General features: G+C 45.7%; 1 protein-coding gene across 1 annotated transcript in view; it reads right to left on the minus strand.

Moving 5' to 3' along the window:
• Positions 1–25,071, minus strand: part of SLC38A1 (solute carrier family 38 member 1) — a 412,157-nt gene that overhangs the window by 350,290 nt on the left and 36,796 nt on the right. Inside the window, exon 2 of the mRNA XM_069229085.1 lies at positions 22,017–22,231. Within this exon, the coding sequence (XP_069085186.1) occupies positions 22,017–22,135 (119 nt within the window). The 5' untranslated portion in view covers positions 22,136–22,231. The remainder of the gene's footprint in view (positions 1–22,016; positions 22,232–25,071) is intronic.

A 25,071-nucleotide genomic window follows, 5' to 3' on the forward strand; every position in this document is an offset into this window, starting at 1 on the left:
CTTCCACATACCAACTCGACAGCTCCGCTCCACCGACCTCGCCCTCACTTCAGTTCCCCACATCCAACGCACCACCTCCGGCGGCAGATCCTTTTCCCACCTCGCCGCCAAGACCTGGAACTCCCTCCCCACCAACCTACGCAAGACCCAGGACCTCCTAACCTTCAGAAAGCACCTCAAGACATGGCTTTTTGAGCAATTTATTTGATTGATTGATTGATTGATTGATTGATCTAATGACCAAATGTATGATCCGGGCATGGAGTGTTTGAATTTCGCTATCAGGAAGAATGCCCTTTTTGTGAAATGCCTACTTTTTATTTATTGCTTCACTCTGATCATTGCCTTGTCCCTCTATCCTCTCAGTCGTAAAACCTTTACCTCTAAAATCCTCGTTCATTCCTTATAATCGATTGCTGCAGTGCAAACTGGTTTTTCTTCACTCAAATACACAATCTGACACACCTTTTATTACATCTTACCATGTTTATCTTTATATGTGCTCTTTAACAAAGTATAGGGGGTGTAAAGTGCATTTTATTGATTGATTAGTCAATATTTTCTTCTTATTTGAGAACGTTTTCAGAGCAATCCTAACAGTGGAGAGAGGAGATTAAGTGCAAATTAGTGGGTAGTAAGCTCCAGTAGGGAGGACTAAGCAGTTTAAATGACTGAAATGTTAGGGCTGTGCAGAGAGGGTCATGTGTGGCTCAAATGTTTTAGGATGCGGAGTAAGTACTTGACACAAAGTGTGGTTAGGTAGTTATGGGATAGTTCTTTCATAGTGTTGAAGACCAGGACAAATGCTTTTTTTCAGGGCCTTATTTTTGCTGATAGACATCCAGCCTACTAAGGATAATGTGTGGCAGAGGGATTTTAGGGTGCCAGGAGGCCCACCTATTAAAAACAAATTGCCCCTGGGGCCTGGCCCACCTGGGGGCTTAGTTAAAAACAAAATCAGAAGCCCGCCCGTGTATTTCTTTATTATTTTTTACCGCAGATTTGCAAGTTCATCGTAACAATTTAAAAAAAAAATCGTTTTAGCCTGGGGGGTCCTTTTGTGACCTCAGCACCAGAGCTAGGGGGTCAGGGTATTCATACCCTGGCCCCTTTTGTATTTTTTATTATTTGATTCTGGGGCTCAGCTTCCGCCCAGTCCCAAGATGGGTGACAACACTTCAACGGCTTCATCAGCCAATCAGATCTCAGCATGAGATCGGGAGGGGTAGCGAATCCTTTGCATCCCTATATATACAAATTTGGATTTTCTTTAATTTCTCTAAAACTACTGAACTGATTCACACTAAAACAAAAAAGGTCATGTTCTGGACCAGGATCTATCTTTCTGCCAAATTTAGTGTAATTATGTCCAGTAGTTTTGGCGTTATCGCTTTTCAAAACCCCTTAGGAAAAAATGAATGTAGAAAAAATTATTTTGGGACTCTCCCCCTTTTTCTTGCACCCCACTTCCCTCTCACTCCCTTTTCCCCCACATGAATCACCACGAAATGTTCCAGATTGCAGCTGGCGTGACTGGCAAATTTTGTTAACAGGTTTTGTGAAAATTGGTCAAGCAGCGTCAACGATATAGGCAAGTAAGAAAAAACTTTTCATATAGAAACTAGGTCCTAACTATAATTCCCTAGTGACAATCGCTATTACCATTTAGAATATATGTATTCTAAAAGGTAATAGGTCATGAAAATATAACCTGTGGATGCCTTGTCAATGTCTCCCACAGATGTCTTCTGTTTAACAACATTAAGGTCTATTCACAAATGATAATTTTGTCATGCTCATAACATGCTTTTATGACTGAATTTACTTTTTTTTTATGCCTGTCTGAAATTGTCAAAGGGAACCCTAGCACAAGTGTCAATGTTTTATGTAGTTCTAGATCACTGTCAGAAGCGCAGACATGCCCGCGATCGTAAATCCCAATTTGAGGGTATTCAAAGGCATGTTTACCTGGGAGATTCGGAAACACCCACAAGCATGTACTTTATGAGTTTTCCCAAACTCCTCTTTGACCTCTTCTGTAAGGAAATGCCTCCTTGGCATGGTTGCCCCCTGACTTTTTGCCTTTGCTGATGCTATGTTTACAATTGAAAGTGTGCTGAGGCCTGCTAACCAGGCCCCAGCACCAGTGTTCTTTCCCTAACCTGTACTTTTGTATCCACAATTGGCAGACCCTGGCATCCAGATAAGTCCCTTGTAACTGGTACTTCTAGTACCAAGGGCCCTGATGCCAAGGAAGGTCTCTAAGGGCTGCAGCATGTCTTATGCCACCCTGGAGACCTCTCACTCAGCACAGACACTCTGCTTGCCAGCTTGTATGTGCTAGTGAGGACAAAACGAGTAAGTCGACATGGCACTCCCCTCAGGGTGCCATGCCAGCCTCTCACTGCCTATGCAGTATAGGTAAGACACCCCTCTAGCAGGCCTTACAGCCCTAAGGCAGGGTGCACTATACCATAGGTGAGGGTACCAGTGCATGAGCATGGTACCCCTACAGTGTCTAAACAAAACCTTAGACATTGTAAGTGCAGGGTAGCCATAAGAGTATATGGTCTGGGAGTCTGTCAAACACGAACTCCACAGCACCATAATGGCTACACTGAAAACTGGGAAGTTTGGTATCAAACTTCTCAGCACAATAAATGCACACTGATGCCAGTGTACATTTTATTGTAAAATACACCACAGAGGGCACCTTAGAGGTGCCCCCTGAAACTTAACCGACTGTCTGTGTAGGCTGACTAGTTTTAGCAGCCTGCCACAAACCGAGACATGTTGCTGGCCCCATGGGGAGAGTGCCTTTGTCACTCTGAGGCCAGTAACAAAGCCTGCACTGGGTGGAGATGCTAACACCTCCCCCAGGCAGGAATTGTCACACCTGGCGGTGAGCCTCAAAGGCTCACCTCCTTTGTGCCAACCCAGCAGGACACTCCAGCTAGTGGAGTTGCCCGCCCCCTCCGGCCAGGCCCCACTTTTGGCGGCAAGGCCGGAGAAGATAATGAGAAAAACAAGGAGGAGTCACTGGCCAGTCAGGACAGCCCCTAAGGTGTCCCGAGCTGAGGTGACTCTAACTTTTAGAAATCCTCCATCTTGCAGATGGAGGATTCCCCCAATAGGGTTAGGATTGTGACCCCCTCCCCTTGGGAGGAGGCACAAAGAGGGTGTACCCACCCTCAGGGCTAGTAGCCATTGGCTACTAACCCCCCAGACCTAAACACGCCCTTAAATTTAGTATTTAAGGGCTACCCTGAACCCTAGAAAATTAGATTCCTGCAACTACAAGAAGAAGGACTGCCTAGCTGAAAACCCCTGCAGAGGAAGACCAGAAGACGACAACTGCCTTGGCTCCAGAAACTCACCGGCCTGTCTCCTGCCTTCCAAAGATCCTGCTCCAGCGACGCCTTCCAAAGGGACCAGCGACCTCGACATCCTCTGAGGACTGCCCCTGCTTCAAAAAGACAAGAAACTCCCGAGGACAGCGGACCTGCTCCAAGAAAAGCTGCAACTTTGTTTCCAGCAGCTTTAAAGAACCCTGCAAGCTCCCCGCAAGAAGCGTGAGACTTGCAACACTGCACCCGGCGACCCCGACTCGGCTGGTGGCGATCCAACACTTCAGGAGGGACCCCAGGACTACTCTGATACTGTGAGTACCAAAACCTGTCCCCCCTGAGCCCCCACAGCGCCGCCTGCAGAGGGAATCCCGAGGCTTCCCCTGACCGCGACTCTTTGAACCTAAAGTCCCGACGCCTGGGAGAGACCCTGCACCCGCAGCCCCCAGGACCTGAAGGACCGGACTTTCACTGGAGAAGTGACCCCCAGGAGTCCCTCTCCCTTGCCCAAGTGGAGGTTTCCCCGAGGAATCCCCCCCTTGCCTGCCTGCAGCGCTGAAGAGATTCCGAGATCTCTCATAGACTAACATTGCGAACCCGACGCTTGTTTCTACACTGCACCCGGCCGCCCCCGTGCTGCTGAGGGTGAGATTTCTGTGTGGGCTTGTGTCCCCCCCGGTGCCCTACAAAACCCCCCTGGTCTGCCCTCCGAAGACGCGGGTACTTACCTGCAAGCAGACCGGAACCGGGGCACCCCCTTCTCTCCATTCTAGCCTATGTGTTTTGGGCACCACTTTGAACTCTGCACCTGACCGGCCCTGAGCTGCTGGTGTGGTGACTTTGGGGTTGCTCTGAACCCCCAACGGTGGGCTACCTTGGACCAAGAACTAAGCCCTGTAAGTGTCTTACTTACCTGGTTAACCTAACAAATACTTACCTCCCCTAGGAACTGTGAAAATTGCACTGTGTCCACTTTTAAAACAGCTATTTGTGAATAACTTGAAAAGTATACATGCAATTTTGATGATTTGAAGTTCCTAAAGTACTTACCTGCAATACCTTTCGAATGAGATATTACATGTAGAATTTGAACCTGTGGTTCTTAAAATAAACTAAGAAAAGATATTTTTCTATACAAAAACCTATTGGCTGGATTTGTCTCTGAGTGTGTGTACCTCATTTATTGTCTATGTGTATGTACAACAAATGCTTAACACTACTCCTTGGATAAGCCTACTGCTCGACCACACTACCACAAAATAGAGCATAAGTATTATCTCTTTTTGCCACTATCTTACCTCTAAGGGGAACCCTTGGACTCTGTGCATGCTATTCCTTACTTTGAAATAGCACATACAGAGCCAACTTCCTACATTGGTGGATCAGCGGTGGGGTACAAGACTTTGCATTTGCTGGACTACTCAGCCAATACCTGATCACACGACAAATTCCAAAATTGTCATTAGAAATTCATTTTTGCAATTTGAAAAGTTTTCTAAATTCTTAAAAGACCTGCTAGGGCCTTGTGTTAGATCCTGTTTAGCATTTCTTTTAGAGTTTAAAAGTTTGTAAAAGTTTGAATTAGATTCTAGAACCAGTTGTAGATTCTTAAAAAGTATTCCAACTTTTAGAAGCAAAATGTCTAGCACAGATGTGACTGTGGTGGAACTCGACACCACACCTTACCTCCATCTTAAGATGAGGGAGCTAAGGTCACTCTGTAAAATAAAGAAAATAACAATGGGCCCCAAACCTACCAAAATACAGCTCCAGGAGCTTTTGGCAGAGTTTGAAAAGGCCAACCCCTCTGAGGGTGGCAACTCAGAGGAAGAGGATAGTGACTTGGAGGACAATTCCCCCCTACCAGTCCTATCTAAGGAGAACAGGGTCCCTCAAACCCTGACTCCAAAAATAATAGTCAGAGATGCTGGTTCCCTCACAGGAGAGACCAACACCTCTGAAATCACTGAGGATAGCCCCAGTGAAGAGGACATCCAGTTAGCCAGGATGGCCAAAAGATTGGCTTTGGAAAGACAGATCCTAGCCATAGAGAGGGAAAGACAAGAGATGGGCCTAGGACCCATCAATGGTGGCAGCAACATAAATAGGGTCAGAGATTCTCCTGACATGTTGAAAATCCCTAAAGGGATTGTAACTAAATATGAAGATGGTGATGACATCACCAAATGGTTCACAGCTTTTGAGAGGGCTTGTGTAACCAGAAAAGTGAACAGATCTCACTGGGGTGCTCTCCTTTGGGAAATGTTCACAGGAAAGTGTAGGGATAGACTCCTCACACTCTCTGGACAAGATGCAGAATCTTATGACCTCATGAAGGGTACCCTGATTGAGGGCTTTGGATTCTCCACTGAGGAGTACAGGATTAGGTTCAGGGGGGCTCAAAAATCCTCGAGCCAGACCTGGGTTGACTTTGTTGACTACTCAGTGAAAACACTAGATGGTTGGATTCAAGGCAGTGGTGTAAGTAATTATGATGGGCTGTACAATTTATTTGTGAAAGAACACCTGTTAAGTAATTGTTTCAATGATAAACTGCATCAGCATCTGGTAGACCTAGGACCAATTTCTCCCCAAGAATTGGGAAAGAAGGCGGACCATTGGGTCAAGACAAGGGTGTCCAAGACTTCAACAGGGGGTGACCAAAAGAAAGGGGTCACAAAGACTCCCCAGGGGAAGGGTGATGAGACAACCAAAACTAAAAATAGTAAAGAGTCTTCTACAGGCCCCCAAAAACCGGCACAGGAGGGTGGGCCCAGAGCCACTTCACAAAACAATGGGTACAAGGGTAAAAACTTTGATCCCAAAAAGGCCTGGTGTCATAGCTGTAAACAGCATGGACACCAAACTGGAGACAAGGCCTGTCCCAAGAAAGGTTCCACTCCAAACTCCCATCCAGGTAACACTGGTATGGCTAGTCTCCAAGTGGGATCAACAGTGTGCCCAGAGCAAATCAGGGTCCACACTGAAGCTACTCTAGTTTCTGAGGGTGGGGTGGATTTAGCCACACTAGCTGTCTGGCCGCCTAACATGCAAAAATACAGACAGCAACTCTTAATTAATGGGACTAGAATAGAGGGCCTGAGGGATACAGGTGCCAGTGTCACCATGGTGACAGAGAAACTGGTTTCCCCTGGCCAATACCTGACTGGAAAAACTTACACAGTCACCAACGCTGACAATCAGAGAAAAGTACATCCCATGGCAATGGTTACTTTAGAATGGGGAGGGGTCAATGGCCTGAAACAGGTGGTGGTCTCCTCAAATATCCCAGTGGACTGTCTGCTTGGAAATGACCTGGAGTCCTCAGCATGGGCTGAGGTAGAACTAAAAACCCATGCAGCAATGCTGGGTATCCCTGAACTGGTGTGTGTGAAAACAAGAGCACAGTGCAAGGCACAGGGTGAAAAAGTAGAGCTGGAGTCTGGAAAAATGGCCCAGCCTACCAAGAGAACAGGAAAGTCAGTTGGGAAACCAACTACCACACAGCAAAAGAAAGGGAACCTCTCTTCTCAGGAAGAAGTTCTGCCCTCTGAGGGAACTGAGCCTTTGGAGCTTGAACCTTACCAGGTTGAGCTCTTAGGCCCAGGGGGACCCTCAAGGGAGGAGCTGTGTAAGGGACAAGAAACCTGTCCCTCTCTTGAAGGCCTTAGGCAGCAAGCTGCTGAAGAGTCCAAAGGCAAGAAAAATGGAACGCATAGGGTCTATTGGGAAGATGGACTCCTGTACACTGAGGCCAGAGACCCCAAACCTGGTGCCACTAGGAGAGTGGTAGTGCCTCAGCTGTTCAGGAAGTTCATCCTAACATTGGCCCATGACATTCCCCTTGCTGGACATTTGGGACAAACCAAGACGTGGGAGAGGTTAGTCAACCACTTCTACTGGCCCAATATGTCCAACATGGTTAAGGAGTTTTGCCTCTCCTGCCCCACCTGTCAAGCCAGTGGTAAGACAGGTGGGCACCCAAAGGCCCCCCTCATTCCACTTCCAGTGGTGGGGGTTCCCTTTGAAAGAGTGGGTGTGGACATAGTTGGTCCACTAGAACCTCCCACAGCCTCAGGAAATATGTATATCCTGGTAGTAGTGGATCATGCTACCAGGTATCCTGAAGCTATTCCCCTTAGGTCGACTACTGCCCCTGCAGTAGCCAAGGCCCTCATTGGTATCTTTACCAGAGTGGGTTTCCCTAAGGAGGTGGTGTATGACAGAGGTACCAACTTCATGTCAGCATACCTAAAGCACATGTGGAATGAGTGTGGAGTGACTTATAAATTCACTACACCATACCATCCACAAACTAATGGCTTGGTTGAGAGATTCAACAAGACATTAAAAGGCATGATCATGGGGCTCCCAGAAAAGCTCAAAAGGAGATGGGATGTCCTCTTGCCATGTCTGCTTTTCGCTTACAGAGAGGTGCCACAGAAGGGAGTAGGATTCTCACCCTTTGAACTTCTGTTTGGTCATCCTGTAAGGGGACCACTTGCCCTTGTTAAAGAAGGCTGGGAGAGACCTCTCCATGAGCCCAAACAGGACATAGTGGACTATGTACTTGGCCTTCGCTCTAGAATGGCAGAGTACATGGAAAAGGCAACCAAAAACCTTGAGGCCAGCCAACAGCTCCAGAAGTTTTGGTATGACCAAAAGGCTGCACTGGTTGAGTTCCAACCAGGGCAGAAAGTCTGGGTTCTGGAGCCTGTGGCTCCCAGGGCACTGCAGGACAAATGGAGTGGCCCTTACCCAGTACTAGAAAGGAAGAGTCAGGTCACCTACCTGGTGGACCTGGGCACAAGCAGGAGCCCCAAGAGGGTGATCCATGTGAACCGCCTTAAGCTCTTCCATGACAGGGCTGATGTGAATCTGTTGATGGTAACAGATGAGGATCAGGAGGCAGAGAGTGAACCTCTCCCTGATCTTCTGTCATCAGACCCAAAAGATGGCACAGTAGATGGAGTGATCTACTCGGACACCCTCTCTGGCCAACAGCAAGCTGATTGTAGGAGAGTCCTACAACAGTTTCCTGAACTCTTCTCCTTAACCCCTGGTCAGACACACCTGTGTACCCATGATGTGGACACAGGAGACAGCATGCCTGTCAAAAACAAAATCTTTAGACAGTCTGACCATGTTAAGGAAAGCATCAAGGTGGAAGTCCACAAGATGCTGGAGTTGGGAGTCATTGAGCGCTCTGACAGCCCCTGGGCTAGCCCAGTGGTCTTAGTCCCCAAACCTCACACCAAAGATGGAAAGAAAGAGATGAGGTTTTGTGTGGACTACAGAGGGCTCAATTCTGTCACCAAGACAGATGCTCATCCAATTCCAAGAGCTGATGAGCTCATAGATAAATTAGGTGCTGCCAAATTCTTAAGTACCTTTGACTTGACAGCAGGGTACTGGCAAATAAAAATGGCACCTGGAGCAAAAGAGAAAACAGCATTCTCCACACCTGATGGGCATTATCAGTTTACTGTTATGCCCTTTGGTTTAAAGAATGCCCCTGCCACCTTCCAAAGGTTGGTGAATCAAGTCCTTGCTGGCTTGGAGTCCTTTAGCACAGCTTATCTTGATGATATTGCTGTCTTTAGCTCCACCTGGCAGGATCACCTGGTCCACCTGAAGAAGGTTTTGAAGGCTCTGCAATCTGCAGGCCTCTCTATCAAGGCATCCAAATGCCAGATAGGGCAGGGAACTGTGGTTTACTTGGGCCACCTTGTAGGTGGAGGCCAAGTTCAGCCACTCCAACCCAAGATCCAGACTATTCTGGACTGGGTAGCTCCAAAAACCCAGACTCAAGTCAGGGCATTCCTTGGCTTGACTGGGTATTACAGGAGGTTTGTGAAGGGATATGGATCCATTGTGACAGCCCTCACTGAACTCACCTCCAAGAAAATGCCCAAGAAAGTGAACTGGACTGTGGAATGCCAACAGGCCTTTGACACCCTGAAACAAGCAATGTGCTCAGCACCAGTTCTAAAAGCTCCAGATTATTCTAAGCAGTTCATTGTGCAGACTGATGCCTCTGAACATGGGATAGGGGCAGTTTTGTCCCAAACAAATGATGATGGCCTTGACCAGCCTGTTGCTTTCATTAGCAGGAGGTTACTCCCCAGGGAGCAGCGTTGGAGTGCCATTGAGAGGGAGGCCTTTGCTGTGGTTTGGTCCCTGAAGAAGCTGAGACCATACCTCTTTGGGACTCACTTCCTAGTTCAAACTGACCACAGACCTCTCAAATGGCTGATGCAAATGAAAGGTGAAAATCCTAAACTGTTGAGGTGGTCCATCTCCCTACAGGGAATGGACTTTATAGTGGAACACAGACCTGGGACTGCCCATGCCAATGCAGATGGCCTTTCCAGGTTCTTCCACTTAGAAAATGAAGACTCTCTTGGGAAAGGTTAGTCTCATCCTCTTTCGTTTGGGGGGGGGTTGTGTAAGGAAATGCCTCCTTGGCATGGTTGCCCCCTGACTTTTTGCCTTTGCTGATGCTATGTTTACAATTGAAAGTGTGCTGAGGCCTGCTAACCAGGCCCCAGCACCAGTGTTCTTTCCCTAACCTGTACTTTTGTATCCACAATTGGCAGACCCTGGCATCCAGATAAGTCCCTTGTAACTGGTACTTCTAGTACCAAGGGCCCTGATGCCAAGGAAGGTCTCTAAGGGCTGCAGCATGTCTTATGCCACCCTGGAGACCTCTCACTCAGCACAGACACTCTGCTTGCCAGCTTGTATGTGCTAGTGAGGACAAAACGAGTAAGTCGACATGGCACTCCCCTCAGGGTGCCATGCCAGCCTCTCACTGCCTATGCAGTATAGGTAAGACACCCCTCTAGCAGGCCTTACAGCCCTAAGGCAGGGTGCACTATACCATAGGTGAGGGTACCAGTGCATGAGCATGGTACCCCTACAGTGTCTAAACAAAACCTTAGACATTGTAAGTGCAGGGTAGCCATAAGAGTATATGGTCTGGGAGTCTGTCAAACACGAACTCCACAGCACCATAATGGCTACACTGAAAACTGGGAAGTTTGGTATCAAACTTCTCAGCACAATAAATGCACACTGATGCCAGTGTACATTTTATTGTAAAATACACCACAGAGGGCACCTTAGAGGTGCCCCCTGAAACTTAACCGACTGTCTGTGTAGGCTGACTAGTTTTAGCAGCCTGCCACAAACCGAGACATGTTGCTGGCCCCATGGGGAGAGTGCCTTTGTCACTCTGAGGCCAGTAACAAAGCCTGCACTGGGTGGAGATGCTAACACCTCCCCCAGGCAGGAATTGTCACACCTGGCGGTGAGCCTCAAAGGCTCACCTCCTTTGTGCCAACCCAGCAGGACACTCCAGCTAGTGGAGTTGCCCGCCCCCTCCGGCCAGGCCCCACTTTTGGCGGCAAGGCCGGAGAAGATAATGAGAAAAACAAGGAGGAGTCACTGGCCAGTCAGGACAGCCCCTAAGGTGTCCCGAGCTGAGGTGACTCTAACTTTTAGAAATCCTCCATCTTGCAGATGGAGGATTCCCCCAATAGGGTTAGGATTGTGACCCCCTCCCCTTGGGAGGAGGCACAAAGAGGGTGTACCCACCCTCAGGGCTAGTAGCCATTGGCTACTAACCCCCCAGACCTAAACACGCCCTTAAATTTAGTATTTAAGGGCTACCCTGAACCCTAGAAAATTAGATTCCTGCAACTACAAGAAGAAGAACTGCCTAGCTGAAAACCCCTGCAGAGGAAGACCAGAAGACGACAACTGCCTTGGCTCCAGAAACTCACCGGCCTGTCTCCTGCCTTCCAAAGATCCTGCTCCAGCGACGCCTTCCAAAGGGACCAGCGACCTCGACATCCTCTGAGGACTGCCCCTGCTTCAAAAAGACAAGAAACTCCCGAGGACAGCGGACCTGCTCCAAGAAAAGCTGCAACTTTGTTTCCAGCAGCTTTAAAGAACCCTGCAAGCTCCCCGCAAGAAGCGTGAGACTTGCAACACTGCACCCGGCGACCCCGACTCGGCTGGTGGCGATCCAACACTTCAGGAGGGACCCCAGGACTACTCTGATACTGTGAGTACCAAAACCTGTCCCCCCTGAGCCCCCACAGCGCCGCCTGCAGAGGGAATCCCGAGGCTTCCCCTGACCGCGACTCTTTGAACCTAAAGTCCCGACGCCTGGGAGAGACCCTGCACCCGCAGCCCCCAGGACCTGAAGGACCGGACTTTCACTGGAGAAGTGACCCCCAGGAGTCCCTCTCCCTTGCCCAAGTGGAGGTTTCCCCGAGGAATCCCCCCCTTGCCTGCCTGCAGCGCTGAAGAGATTCCGAGATCTCTCATAGACTAACATTGCGAACCCGACGCTTGTTTCTACACTGCACCCGGCCGCCCCCGTGCTGCTGAGGGTGAGATTTCTGTGTGGGCTTGTGTCCCCCCCGGTGCCCTACAAAACCCCCCTGGTCTGCCCTCCGAAGACGCGGGTACTTACCTGCAAGCAGACCGGAACCGGGGCACCCCCTTCTCTCCATTCTAGCCTATGTGTTTTGGGCACCACTTTGAACTCTGCACCTGACCGGCCCTGAGCTGCTGGTGTGGTGACTTTGGGGTTGCTCTGAACCCCCAACGGTGGGCTACCTTGGACCAAGAACTAAGCCCTGTAAGTGTCTTACTTACCTGGTTAACCTAACAAATACTTACCTCCCCTAGGAACTGTGAAAATTGCACTGTGTCCACTTTTAAAACAGCTATTTGTGAATAACTTGAAAAGTATACATGCAATTTTGATGATTTGAAGTTCCTAAAGTACTTACCTGCAATACCTTTCGAATGAGATATTACATGTAGAATTTGAACCTGTGGTTCTTAAAATAAACTAAGAAAAGATATTTTTCTATACAAAAACCTATTGGCTGGATTTGTCTCTGAGTGTGTGTACCTGATTTATTGTCTATGTGTATGTACAACAAATGCTTAACACTACTCCTTGGATAAGCCTACTGCTCGACCACACTACCACAAAATAGAGCATAAGTATTATCTCTTTTTGCCACTATCTTACCTCTAAGGGGAACCCTTGGACTCTGTGCATGCTATTCCTTACTTTGAAATAGCACATACAGAGCCAACTTCCTACATCTTCCCACTCTGGAAATGCTCAGAGATTTACTACAGCACAGGGCTATATTAACTCCCTTTCCAAGGTGGAAAAGAGAACAGATCACCTCAAGGTTTGATGGGAGTGTTCAGAAAGGGATTTCTACACGGATTCTTCCAGGTTTCATCTCTGAGCATGAGGTCTGAGGAGTTATATAATACCAAAGATATACTTGTATTCATTTCACCTAAAATTATTACTCTACAGTTCGGGTATGCAGATGCTACATTCTCAATTCATTTTATTACTTAAGTCCACTCCAGTGTTAGCAACCTAGTGTAATATATAAATGCAAAAAGATTACATCCAGTTACTTGCCTTCTTGTGAAGCGATGGTTGAACTCACTGCTGGCAGTATTTTTGGCTTGGTTTCCAAGAGTACCATGATGTCAATAAAGTGGCTCGACCTCCATTTACATGCCCCATTTGTGTGGCAAGGTTATCCAAAGCTTCATAGCTTGAAAGCCCAGACTCATGTTTCATCCAAATTTTCTGTAGACACACAATGCCTCCATTGGCAAGCAAACTCACAGATGGTCTCCCTAGTAACCTGGCTAGCACAGCAAAAACCATGGAGTTAGGGACCTGTGTATATTTTTCATTCTATGGAATATAGTCCTGCAGCAGCCATGGTGCCCTGTTTCTGTGATCACTCGGGTCTCACCCTGGTCCATCGAAAAGATCTACAGATTGCGTTTTGCAGATAAAACGTCCTATAAAAGATCTAGTCTATTCAATGCAAAAAATACAAGTCGTTATTGTGTTATATCCATTATTTTCACATTGATTTTTATTGAATTTCTTTCAATAAAACGGACTGACTCCACAATCCCCAAAGCATATGGGGTGGAGGAGCACCCATCATCAGGGAGTTAACCCTGCATGATACATTCATGATATATTTGTGATCTTCGAGGCATATTTACAAGCGCTGAGGCGTAGGTCAGTGAAGCAAGTGACCTTGCTGCCCTGCACCACAGGGAAAGGGCAGAAATACATTGTATTTACAAGATACAGTGCATTTCTGTCCTTTCCCCCTGGGCTGGCACAAACATTGCTGCCTAAAGCCAACGTAGGCATCCTTGCACCATGTAGCAAAGGGTGTCTGTGTTGTCATCAGCATTGTTTTTGTGCAGGGAGCTTCACCTTCCTGCACAAAAACAATCCGGAGAGGCATTTTCGTCTTTCTATCAGTGCTGCAGAATGCAACACAAATGGAAAGAAGAAAAAATGAGGAGGAATAAAGATACCTTCTCATTGTGACTACACTGGGGAGGCGTACAGTTTTTACACATTTCCAGGTTTACAGATTCTTGAAAAGGTGGGAATGCGTCACAACCCATAGGTGTTGCGTGGAAACACCCTCCGCAACACCCATGTAATGCCTCTCTGATGTAGTGTAAAGCAATGCAGCGACTCGCGTTGCCTTACAACGTATCTACAAGGCCATGAAAAGCTGCACAAAAGTGGCTTTGCGTGGCCTTGTACATATGGGTCTGCACTATGCACTGCTGGTGCATCACAAAAAAGTGACACACCGGGCTTGTAAATATGCCTCTGAGTCTTGTACGGGGATCACGATGGTGGTAGTTGTTTCTTTCTCGTGTGTGAAGTGAATTCTACATTGAAATATCCATAAACCGACATGAATTTGGAGATTGAGGGACACCATAGAAGTAGTGCACCCAGGGATAACTCATACCCTGGAGGAGGTATGTGGAGAGAACAATAATCGATATCTGCCTCCCAATGATCAGAGGGTGACGGTCAAAGTAGTACACAGAAAATACAAAAAGAGCAATTAACGTTGTTATAAAGAGACAAAAACAAATTAATTAGGGGTGCTGGAGCTGTTCAATTTAGAGAAAGATTACTTTCCCATACCCTGGTAAACATGTCATTGAAGACAAGTAAGAATGGTCAAATTGTCTTTCGAAAGTAGTAGACACCATCTTGGATAGTTTCATTGGCTGAATCTATGTATCCATCTTTCATGTTTTTCTTATTGTGCTAACAAGCCCTTCTCTGTTTCTTGTAGCACTGGTGCACATGCAGACGCTGTGGGGTCTAGCAAAGTGTATGGTTGCAGTTGAGTGGTAGTTGAACACCTGCTTCGGTACTGGAAGTCACCACAGAACATTTGAAAACATAATTTCTCATGTAGCTCTCTATGCATTACTCGATTTTGTTCACTTTTGATTAGCTACTTTGCTTATCGGCGTCTCCCTTGGAAGAGCAGGAATAATTTACTTTTGTTCTGCTCTAAAGATATTTTGCCCTCTTTTTCTTAACACTTTTTCTTGGTTTTCTGGACATGCTGACTACTTTCCCTTCCATCGGTTGTGTATAGATGTTTATCTATTTGAGTAAGCAGTGACTCTTTCCGTACAGCCAACCGATTATCACTACCATTTCTGTTAGTCCCGGTATGTTACTTTGTCAGTTACTTTGGGTTGACTACGCCTTGGATGCGCATGTGACAATAATGTCAATCAAGTCAAGTCAAATAAACTGTATTCGAGTGTCAGAGACACACATAAAAGTACATAATACAAAATAAAAATACATAATATGCACATCTAAAATGACCCTGCATTTAAAACAGCAAAATGTAGGGAATAATACAAGCATTATCTGTCTGCAATTAACTGAGGACAGCAAGAACGACCCTACCCTCCTCATCTAAAGGCTGTAAAAACAAATAAGTCCATTTTGCTCTGTTCAAATCTGTGTCCTTTAGGTAATTAAAAACCACATAAAATAAACAGCAAAAAATATGAAAACAAGAATAAAGTGCAGAAAGAAATGTTTGGACGCATCTTCACACAAATATGTGCGTATTGAGTGGCCAATATGACGGCCCAGTGGGAAACAGAGCAAATCTCTGTTCTCAAACAGAAATAGTAAATATCTTTCCGATTGACCTTGTGTCAATAACAGATATGGTTCAGGACTAAGGGCCTCATTATGACCCTGGCGGGCGGCGGAGGCCGCCCGCCAGGATCCCGCCCTCCAAATTACTGCGCCGCGGTCAAAAGACCGCGCCGGGTATTACGAGTTTTCCCCTGGGCTGGCGGGCGGTTCCAGTTAAACCGCCCGCCAGCCCAGGGGAAAACGACCTTCCCACGAGGATGCCGGCTCATAATCGAACCGGCGGAGTGGGAAGGTGCGACGGGTGCTACTGCACCCGTCGCGTATTTCACTGTCTGCAAGGCAGACAGTGAAATACATTTTGGGGCCCTCTTACGGGGGCCCCTGCCGTGCCCATGCCATTGGCATGGGCACGGCAGGGGCCCCCAGGGGCCCCGCGACCCCCCCTACCGCCATCCTGTTCATGGCGGCTTTCCCGCCATGAACTGGATGGCGGTAGGGGGGGTCAGAATCCTCATGGCTGCGGAGCGCGCTCCGCAGCCATGGAGGATTCCAATGAGCAGCGGAAAGTCAGCGGGAGACTGCTGACTTTCCGCTTCTGACCGCGGCTGAACCGCCGCGGTCAGAATGCTCATTGGAGCACCGCCAGCCTGTCGGCGGTGCTCCCGTGGTCGGTGGCCCTGGCGGCCACCGGCCGCCAGGGTCAGAATGACCCTCTAAGTGTCATATTTAGGTTTTTAAAGCAGGTTTTCCTAACTTTATTTCCTCCCTACATAGCCGCCTGATTTCCAAAAACTGGGATTTAATAATTTGCTTATCGCCTAAACATCGGCGTCAGACTGTCAAACCAGGAAGATTGCCTTAACATGCAAACCACGGAATGCTGAGACCTTTGTTGCAAGACAGACGGTCTCTGAGGTTGTCAATTTTTAATCACACTTCGGGGTTAAGCCAAATTGATAGCCCTAAAGATACTGGGCCCAAGTTAATGCAATCTTCTATATATGGGAGCCCCAGTTCTTCGTGGCACACGTAATGCGAGGCGGAATGGGGGACCAGAGCAGCCAGCTACAGACGCAGATCTCTCCAGCCTGAATGGGTGTGCAGTTATAGTTAGCACACATCCCAGCACTGTACACTGGAGTTGGAACACACTGAGTGTTATAGATTTCAAGTTAGGGTATACTTGACCTCTCGTCCATAGGGTGAGGCAGGTTAAAAAGTTCACCGACAGATCGGATGAGCTTCATGTGACAGTTTAGGACATTAGTCCCCCATGCCCCAGAATAATCAAAACAACCCCAAGATAGGGAAATCTATTTGTTCTGTCTAACCTGTTGTTGCCAAATACAATGGTAGTTATACTCAGCCCTTTAGGGCCGCATGCCATAATACGTGATTTTGTAAAACTTGAGGCCATGTTGGGATCTGCCATAAACTGAATAAAGGAACTGTGTAAAGCTCTTGGGGATGCGGGCCATTAGGACTGCATGGTCCACATAAAATGATGCAGGAGTAGGGCCTCTGTTTATCAATGGAACATCCTAACAGGCAGTAGTTAAACCAGAACTTAATTTTGTTAAGAAATAAACAAAAGAAGAGGATCAAGAACGCACCCTTGATGTACGCTCCGCCGTAAGTGAACAGGACCTGACAATTCACCTTTGGAAATAATTCTAACTTTGGCAGACAAATCATGTTGCTTCCCTAGAAATTGGGCCAGTGCTACATTCAGTCCCAGCTTGAGAAGGATTAACCACAGCTTAGTGGCGTTAACTATTTATAAAAGCGGAAGGCAAGTCCATGAATGCTAGGTACAGTGGGCAGCATCTCTTGTCAATCACATGGCCCATTTCCATACCGAGTGTTTGTTTTTCATCATTTTCTTGCTTTGCAGGTAGGATACGTAATAAATTGGCAAAATCACCAAAGGATGGTCCTAGTCAGACCCTTGCTTTGTCAATAGTTTTATAATTGCCAGTAGAACATTGTTAATAGTAGCAAGTAATATATGCACTGCTTGAGGGTCCAAGGCGGACTGAGGAATGTTACTGTATAAGCTGAAGGATGACTGACCTACAAAGCCTGGTTTCTTTAACTTCACAGACAAGACATTCACATTCATTTCAGAAAGCATATGATCAACACAGTTCTACTTCTGTGCAATCCATTGACCTTGTGTGATACCTACTCAATCCTGATTCACTTGATTAGTCAGAAATACATTAGGTAGCTGAGATCATCCCATGTGACAGATATTATTTGATTCCAGAAATGTCCACTGTTATAACAGGTTTGCTTAGTAATAAGCCTGTTATTTGAATGTATTAGAAGGTCAAAGAGGCTGACTGTGGATTGTCACTATAACCTTTGTATTAATATTTTCAGTTTTATCTATTGTACTTAGTATCCCTGGCCCAGAGTCTCTTACGGTGTTACTACCACTAGTTGGGGGTTTAAGTTAAATAACTGTGGCAAATACATGTAGTATAGTTTTCAACTGTTCATTGACCTTTACTTTGTCCCAAAGGACATTTCTCTTTGATAAAGTTTGTGTCTCTTGTAGGGAGGTGGGACTTCTGCTTTAATTTCCTTTTAAAGTAATATTTCTCTATCCAAAATTCAAGATGAAGTCTCTGATACTGGATTTCAGCACCTCACAAACTTTTTAATGCACCTGACCTGTCTCAGAGACCACAATTTCACAGTGGCAATTTTCCTTAGTTAGTACAACAACATTTAACCAACATTACTGAGCCCCATCTGTGGTCTGCTGGTCTGTCAGTGTCATGATTTCATCCTTTCAATCAAGAGCAGAACACATCACACTAAAGGAACTGAATACTCTTGTTGCTGGGATGATGGCCAGCACATATTCTAAGGATGTTTGTCCAGCCCCTGTTGTGAATCCATTCTGTCATGGTTTTCTCCCACCTAATTTGTCTTCCTCACAGTCAAGGCATATGACCCTACTCACTGAAGGTTGGTCTCATGCCACCATAATGGAGACTGGCAACTTTGAAAATGTTCACTTGTATGTCATGATTTGCTCAGGGGGTATGTATGGGGAACTTTTCAATTATACAATCAACTCTCTGTCAATGTTTCATATCCCTGTACTGACTTGCAGCTTTTCGTTAAACATGGCCAGGATGCTTGCCTTCCCAAAAACTGTATTTCCCAGAGGACCTCACTCTAAGGTGCATCCCAAAAATTATTGTCGGCTTATTAGAAAGCATTCAGGACTTCACTTTCACTTCATATACACTATTGATTTTTTGGCAAAATGATGTAGTGTTTCAGATAAAACAAGCGGTTTCAAAATATATATGTTTAGAGATATGCAATCAGACTGTTCCTAGTGCAAACCTTATTATGTGCCCATTTAAAGGACACACTTTAGAACTTATCTGGTAACACATTTACAGTAAAGAATAGATCTTTGTCATCATGAAGCTTCACGTGACTCCATTAAATAAAGCCTATAGAGGTTCCCACACAGCATTTACATTTGCTGATTACCCAACTACACACATTTACGTTTTTAGATAGCACACAACGAGGTGAGAAGACTTCTTTCTTCTTTAGCTCTAAGTAGCTCCCTTGTTTCAGAACACAGGAGGTGCCCTCCCTTTCCCCTTTAGCTCAGGCACCCCTGGGTAAAAGTTCATGTATTTTCTTTTTTTTTAACAGAAGGTATCAGGACTGTTTTTGTAAAATTAAAAGGCAGGGAACAGTGTTCGCAAGAGTTCCCACCCACTTCAACTTCTAAATTTATTTTACCTTTTATAATTCTACCAATATTACCAGATCCAATGAGTCTGCAAGAGACTGCATTTCCTAGAATCCCTTGGTCACCAGTTTAGGTTCATTCTGTCCGGTCAAGTATGGGTGGAGAAATCATAACCCCTGTGGCTGGCAGGTAAGAGCTAGGTCACACGCGAAGCATGCGATTATTATTGCGGTCTGGTAAAGGATCTGCTGATTGATTGCATTGTTTGTGCAGATTTTCTGTCTGAATTATCTTTAGTTTTTAGAGATTTCCTGATGCTTTTGCTGCAACAGACTCTTGTTTCCTGAAACTGTAATGTCTTGCAGGACATTCTGGTTTCCTGAAAACGGGCTGTTTAGCAATGGACCTTTGTTTCTTAAGCTAGTACTCATGCGTAGTGAGCCCTTGTTTCCAGCGCTCATATTGTTTACAACGGTTTCCTTGTATCCTGCCCTATCAAATGTACGTTTATTTCTTGAGCTTTCGTAACTTTAAGTGGATACTTTTTTTGGTCCCTGAATCCCCATTCCCCTTTCCTGGTTCCATGTTTCTCCATGTGTTGCTTTCTTTCCTTGCTTCTTTCGTTCCCAATCTGCTGCTTTCCTACCTCTGTTGCCATAGCTCCAGTTCCTGGAGTGCTGCGCTTGCTTGCTTCTTACCAGGAGTTACCTACATTTTCCATTCTTTCCTGTTAAGAATGATTCTTCTCTACCTAATTCCCCAACTTGCCCATTGTGGCTGTGTATAATTTTCCACACCGTTGTTTTAAACATCTTGCAAATATTTGTGTGATAATCAGGATTTATAGACACAGCTCCCTACCCATGTGGTGCTTCTCACTCACTGTGAGTATTGTCTTTATGCACTGAATGGCATGCATTCAAAATGTTTGGGAACTAAGATCCTGAGTGCAATTGTGGGCAGGGTCAGAAATATGGCTAAAAGAAGAAAATATTCTGCAACTACTGCACATAAAATAACATGAACACTTTAAATGAAAATTAAATGCAAGTTAAACTAATCGGTAGGAAACGCTCTCATTTACTTCATGAAAGCTCATCTGGTTAATGCGATCACCAAAGATGTCTGAGTGTGTAACCATAGACCCACAGCCCTAAATTCTGGTTGGCAAAGTGAAGAATATTGATGTGTATTTATATTGCTGCGAGGTCTCAGGTTAGGACCGAAAGCATTGTGAAGATATGCCATTATTTCAAAATGTTATTGCACACAATATAAGATAAGCTGCCACAAAATGTGTAAAATCATGTAGTGTTCAGATAAAACAAGCGGTTTCAAAATATATATGTTTAGAGATATGCAATCAGACTGTACCTAATGCAAACCTTTTTATGTGTCCATTTAAAGAACACACTTTAGACGTTATCTGGTAACACATTTGCACTAAATAATACATCCTTGTCATCATGAAGTGATGATTTCCAAACTACACACATTTAAGTTTTTAGATAGCACACAGCCCGGTGAGAAGACTTCTTTCTTCTTTAGCTCTAGGTAGCTCCCTTGCTTCACAACACAGGAGGTGCCCTCCCTTTCCCCTTTAGCTCAGGCACCCATGGGTAAAAGTTAATGTATGTTTTTTTTTAACAGAAGGTATCAGGACTGTTTTTGTCAAATTTAAAGGCATGAAACGGTGTTCTCAACAGATCCCACCCACTTCAACTTCTGTATTTATGTTACCTTTTATAATTCCACCAATATTACCAGATCCAATGAGCCTGAGTGTGCATTTATGTCCTATATGCGTATATTATGCAGACAATATCTGTAAGAGCTTTTGTGGTAGGGAGCTTAATGAGCTTCAGTCTTACCATATGGAGCTTTAGAGTGCTTAAGTCACAACTCCTACCATTCTTTTGTTTGTTTGTGTCTTGGATGCCTGGATGTTACTTATTTTGAATACTGTATTTCCTCTTAAGTGCCTCTTCACTTTAGCATTGACACCCTGTTACTTTGCGCAGGGCCTCCTCCTTTTGTACCTCTTTGCCTCTTAAACACTACGCGGTCTTGGGAAGCTCTCTCTTGCCAACTTTCGTTCTCTTTTGTCTCCCCTATAACAAGCCCCTGACAGACCTCTGCCTATCTATTTTGGGACACTCCGTGGGAGGATTGGCATTCATACAGTGTGTCATGTATGACCTTGTACACACTTTACCTTCTGGGAATTCAGGTTCTCTGTTTATGTGCTCAAATATGGACTCAGATTATAATTTAAAAAACTACAAACTGTTAGGAGTGTACATAATAGGATCATTTTGTTTTTGGATGAAACTATCACATTTTTAAATGTTCTGTCAATGCCACAATGGATAGGAATAGTTTTTCATAACTAACCCTGACAAGCAGATATAATGTAAGCAATTACAAACCCATACATACTTGTTCCCATATTTCATTTATTCACCGCCTTTCATCAATGCAGCATATTCAATTAAGTTATCAAATGTAGCTTTTTGAACTGAGGTAATTTACTCTTTGAATAACCGTGTGAATTACATGAAATCCTTCAATAGTTGAATAAGTGAAGGTTTGAGAATGGTCTTCTGGGAGTCAAGTCGATGACCAACAAAGGAACAGCAGAACTCTACCCCAAACACTGAACCCAAAGAGCAAGCTTACCAGCTTATCTTGTAGAGGTTGTGGCTTTTGCTTGAGCATTGCTATTCTAAACAAGAATGAAAGTGCACAACTAACACAGCTGCTTTACGGGCCTTCAATTCCTCAACACAATATTTACATGGGCAATACAACTTACTTCTTATAACAGAAAGTGTGCTTTGTAAGAAATAAATAATTAAGGGACAGCACTAAAAATACTTTAAGTGCCTATAAACTAAGTTGAAAAAACACTCACCCTTTTCTGGGGGCGTTGTCTATCTCACTCAGATCATTGGAGTCATTGCTGATGTTATCATCCTCAGGTGTGCGCATGGTCTGCAGCTCAGTCAACTCTAGTCCACTTTTGAAATGCATGGTTGTGGTTAGGTTCAATTACCCAATAATCCAGAAAAGCTGATCGCTTGATATTTCCAGTTGCAGGTAGAAATTGGGCTCAAAATCTTGATGAACCTAGAAGGTAAATATATGTGTTGAAAGTGGAACCCAACTGCGAATGAGCTTCATGACATCCACCATGTTCTCCCAGCACTTGACCACCATCCCCCAGGACCTTCATATCAGTCAGACCTCACACAACCAAGGTATCTTTTACCACAGCTTCACCAATAGGTTCTGCATGATTACTAACACGCCGGGTTAGACACATCCCACACAACACAAAACGGACAGTTAAGGGAGAATGGGACCGGGGAGGGAGGGGTTAAAATATCAAGTTGTGTTAAGTTCTGGGTTAAATAAAAGTGTTGTGTTTTTAATATACCCCGTTGGTAATCTCCAACCCCTAGAACCCTCAGCTCTTGTAGGGATGATATATAACGTACATATGACAATAAAATGCTGGCAAACAAAAAAAAACAATAAAGGATGTCAAAAATGTTAAAAGTGGAACCCATAATTTTCACATTCTGCTCCATCCTGGGTTCGTTTGGGGTCCAAGAAAATTAGAGTGCTCCACAACTCATGAGAAAAATGTTACAACCTGTGTACTGAATCTCACATGTTTTGGAGCTACATATATCGAAGGGGAAAATATATTCAGGTTTACACAGCAGGGTATTTTAAAAAATGGCAACCCACTATGCCCTTTAGGAAACTGTGAATACTATATATGTATACAAAGCAAAAGTTCTCTATGGATTTACAAATGTGTTTTAGGGATAAGATACAAGTCAATTGTCTATGCAATTAACTCTACACAAAGCCATGCTAGCCAGTACAAACATAGCCCCTCATTCTGATTCTGGCGGGCGGCGGAGGCCGCCCGCCAGAATTCAGCCCTCCATAATACCGCTCCGCGGTCAAAAGACCGCGGAGGGTATTATGAGTTTTTCCCTGGGCTGGCGGGCGGTCTCCAAAAGACCGCCCGCCAGCCCAGGGAAAAACTCCCTTCCCACGAGGATGCCGGCTCGTAATCGAGCCGGCGGAGTGGGAAGGTGCGACGGGTGCTGTTGCCCCCGTCGCGTATTTCACTGTCTGCCAAGCAGACAGTGAAATACTTGTAGGGGCCCTCTTACGGGGGCCCCTGCAGTGCCCATGCCATTGGCATGGGCACTGCAGGGGCCCCCAGGGGCCCCGCGACTCCCCCTCCTGCCATCCGGTTCCCGGCGGGAGAACCGCCAGGAACTGGATGGCGGGAGGGGGAGTCGGAATCCCCAAGCCGGCGCAGCAAGCTGCGCCGGCTTGGAGGATTCCTGGGGGCAGTGGAAAACCGGCGGGAGACCGCCGGTTTTCCCGTTCTGACCGCGGCCAAAGCGCCGCGGTCAGAATGACCAAGGGAGCACCGCCGGCCTGTCGGCGGTGCTCCCGCCCCCGTTGGCCCTGGCGGATTGTATCCGCCAGGGTCAGAATGAGGGCCATATTCATAAACAATACCCAAGGCTCAAATAACTGCAAACAAGGTGTTTGGTGCCCATGGTGATTATAAGAAATGTAAAACAACACAGGTCAGTCACAGTGATCTTTGGTTCACAATATGTAAACACACAAGATAATAACATATTAAGAAAGAGTTGGCCTAGACTGTGGGCCTGATTCTAACTTTGGAGGACGGTGTTAAACCGTCCCAAAAGTGGCGGATATACCACCTACCGTATTACGAGTCCATTATATCCTATGGAACTCGTAATACGGTAGGTGGTATATCCGCCACTTTTGGGACGGTTTAACACCGTCCTCCAAAGTTAGAATCAGGCCCTGTGTGTTTAAAGCATCGACATTTAACCTTATTGAGCAATTTAAAAGATTTTCATCAGGACTATATAATTTTGGGGACACGACAGAGTGGGTTCTGCATGCAGAGGCTCTTGAGGTAAGAACATTTAACTACTCTCAGAAGAGCCTGAATGAAGAAATGATCATGCAGGTCCTAGTTGTCGCAGGAACCCAGGCAACCAAATGCTTGGCAGAAGTAGCTGTTACTGCCCGAGGCTGGGAATAGCGACATGGTTAAGAGACATAGGGCCAGATGTAGCAAGAAAAAAAATTGCGACTTGCAAATTGCGAGTCATACCGACTCGCAATTTGCAACTCGCAAAAGTGAATGCAGAAAGGTGTCTCAAATTGCGACCCCATAGCGAGTCCCTGCACTCTCAGGGATGTTGGCCTGCTGGAAACAGCAGACCTCCATGTCTGTGACTGCTTTTTTTAATAAAGCAGTTTTTTTTTTTGAATTGCCGCCCGTTTTCCTTAAAGGAAAACGAGTTGCAATTCAAAAAAATAATGAAACCATTTGGTTTCATTTTTTCAGAGTAGGCAGTGGTCCAATGGACTACTGCCTGCTCTGAAACAATATTTTCAGCGACATTCACAAAGGGGAAGAGGTCCCATGGGGACCCCTTCCCTTTTGCAAATGCGTTACCACCCACTTCAAGTGGGTGGTAACTGCGAGTTGGTTTGCGACCACTTTCGATGTCACAAAGCAACTCAGCATGGCGATGCGGTCGCAAATAGGAAGGGAACACCCCTTCCTATTTGCGAGTCGGAATCACATTTTGCGAGTCGGTACCGACTCGCAAAATGTGACTCTGCATCGCGATGACCGTTTTGCATGTCGCAAACTGCGTTTTTCGCAGTTTGCGACATGCAAACCGGTTGCTACATCTGGCCCTATGCCACCAAAGCATTATCTTTATTTACGTTTTGTTTATTACCTAGCACTGTTACCAGCTAGTGGTAGAGTCTCTTTGTAATGCATCAAAGTAATCTACAAAATACAAGTACCAGAGATTTTCAAATTGGTTAAAATACGTAATTCACAATTTTTTGTCATACATCTTTTTATTGTGTTTTAT

Source organism: Pleurodeles waltl, chromosome 4_1, assembly GCF_031143425.1.
Source record: "Pleurodeles waltl isolate 20211129_DDA chromosome 4_1, aPleWal1.hap1.20221129, whole genome shotgun sequence".
Classification (NCBI taxonomy): domain Eukaryota; kingdom Metazoa; phylum Chordata; class Amphibia; order Caudata; family Salamandridae; genus Pleurodeles; species Pleurodeles waltl.